Genomic DNA, 1326 nt, shown 5'->3' on the forward strand with positions numbered 1-1326 from the left:
ATGGATCCCTCGCCGGTGGTGGCGGCGGCGTCGAGCTCCACGAAGCCGGCCAAAGGGATCCTGAAGAACCGATCCAGCACCTCCGCCATCGGCCTGGCGGGCGCGGAGAGCAGCGCGAGCCTCTTTCCGGCGACGCTGCCCTACAGCAACCCCAACTCCCGGCGGACCTCTGAGGCGACCGGCGTCGACGACCCCGGCCGGTGAGACGGACGGACGGACGGCAGGGCAGGGCAGGGCAGGGCGAGCCGCAGGGGGGGCTGGGCTGCTGGTCATCCCCGGGACCCCCCCTCCCTCCCTCCCTCCCTCCCTCCACACCGTCGCTGACCCTCCCACCACTTCACAACAACCCCGCGAGGTCGGCTCAGAGGGGCCAGGGCCAGGCGACGGCCGTCCCCAGCCAGCCCGCGGAGGGCGCGTCCCACCGGCTGCGTCACCTCAAGACCAGGGCTTGCCTCGCTTTATCCTTCCTCTGCCTCCTGCGGTTGCCAGGTCGCCCTGGCCACCAGCTGTGGAGGGAGGGTCGCTGTTGCCACCTCCAGGTCGGGAAACTCCTGGAGGTTTGGAGATGGAGCGCCTTCAGTGGGGCGCAGTGCCATAGAGCACAGGTGTCAAACTCGCGGCCCTCCAGATCAGCCATTCTCAACCAGGGTTCTGTGGTACCCTGGGGTGTCGTGAGCATGTCCCAGGGGTACCGCGGCAACACTACCGCCCCCCCCCCCCATATTTTTGTGGTGTCTCCCACCGGCGCCAGCAAGGACATGGAGCTGGCCCATGGGGCAGGGCCCGCCACAAGGTCAGCCGCCCCCCCCCCCACCCCCAGTGCTACCCTTCACCCTGGGAGGGGAAGGTGGGGGGTGTGGCAAGCAGGGGCAATGGGAGGGGAAGGTGGAGGGTGGCGGCAGGGGTACCGTGAGATATGAAGAGTGAGGTCAAGGGCACCCTGACCTCGAAAAGGTTGGGAAACACTGCTCCAGATGTTATGGACTACAGCTCTCACCATCCCCTGCCAGCATCATGCTGGCAGGGGATGATGGGAACTGTAGTCCATAACATCTGGAGGGCCGCGAGTTTGACACCTGTGCCATAGAGCCCCCAAAGTATCCCTTCTCTTCTTGGGAACTGATCTCTGTAGTCTGGAGAGGAGCTGTAAGTCAGGGGGGTCCCACCTGGAGTCTGGCAACCTGGAGGCCAGACCTTGTTATCTTTTTAATGTCTTCGCTGGGTGAGATGTAGGTTAGGGTTGCCGCGGGAGGGTATTGAGCTCTGCCAAGTAAAATGCCAAAGAGCCCGCCTTCCGGGGTGTGAAGGAAAGGAGGGGTCGCCCTA

At 64.8% G+C, this 1326-nt stretch overlaps 1 protein-coding gene across 1 annotated transcript in view; it reads left to right on the plus strand.

The window, feature by feature from the left end:
• LOC125426423 (thioredoxin domain-containing protein 16-like) overlaps positions 1–1326 on the plus strand; it is a 28905-nt gene continuing 27579 nt past the window's right edge. Inside the window, exons 1-2 of the mRNA XM_048484681.1 lie at positions 1–200; positions 490–557. Coding sequence (XP_048340638.1) covers positions 1–200; positions 490–557 — 268 coding nt within the window. The remainder of the gene's footprint in view (positions 201–489; positions 558–1326) is intronic.

Source organism: Sphaerodactylus townsendi, linkage group LG02, assembly GCF_021028975.2.
Source record: "Sphaerodactylus townsendi isolate TG3544 linkage group LG02, MPM_Stown_v2.3, whole genome shotgun sequence".
NCBI classification, from domain to species: Eukaryota; Metazoa; Chordata; class Lepidosauria; order Squamata; family Sphaerodactylidae; genus Sphaerodactylus; species Sphaerodactylus townsendi.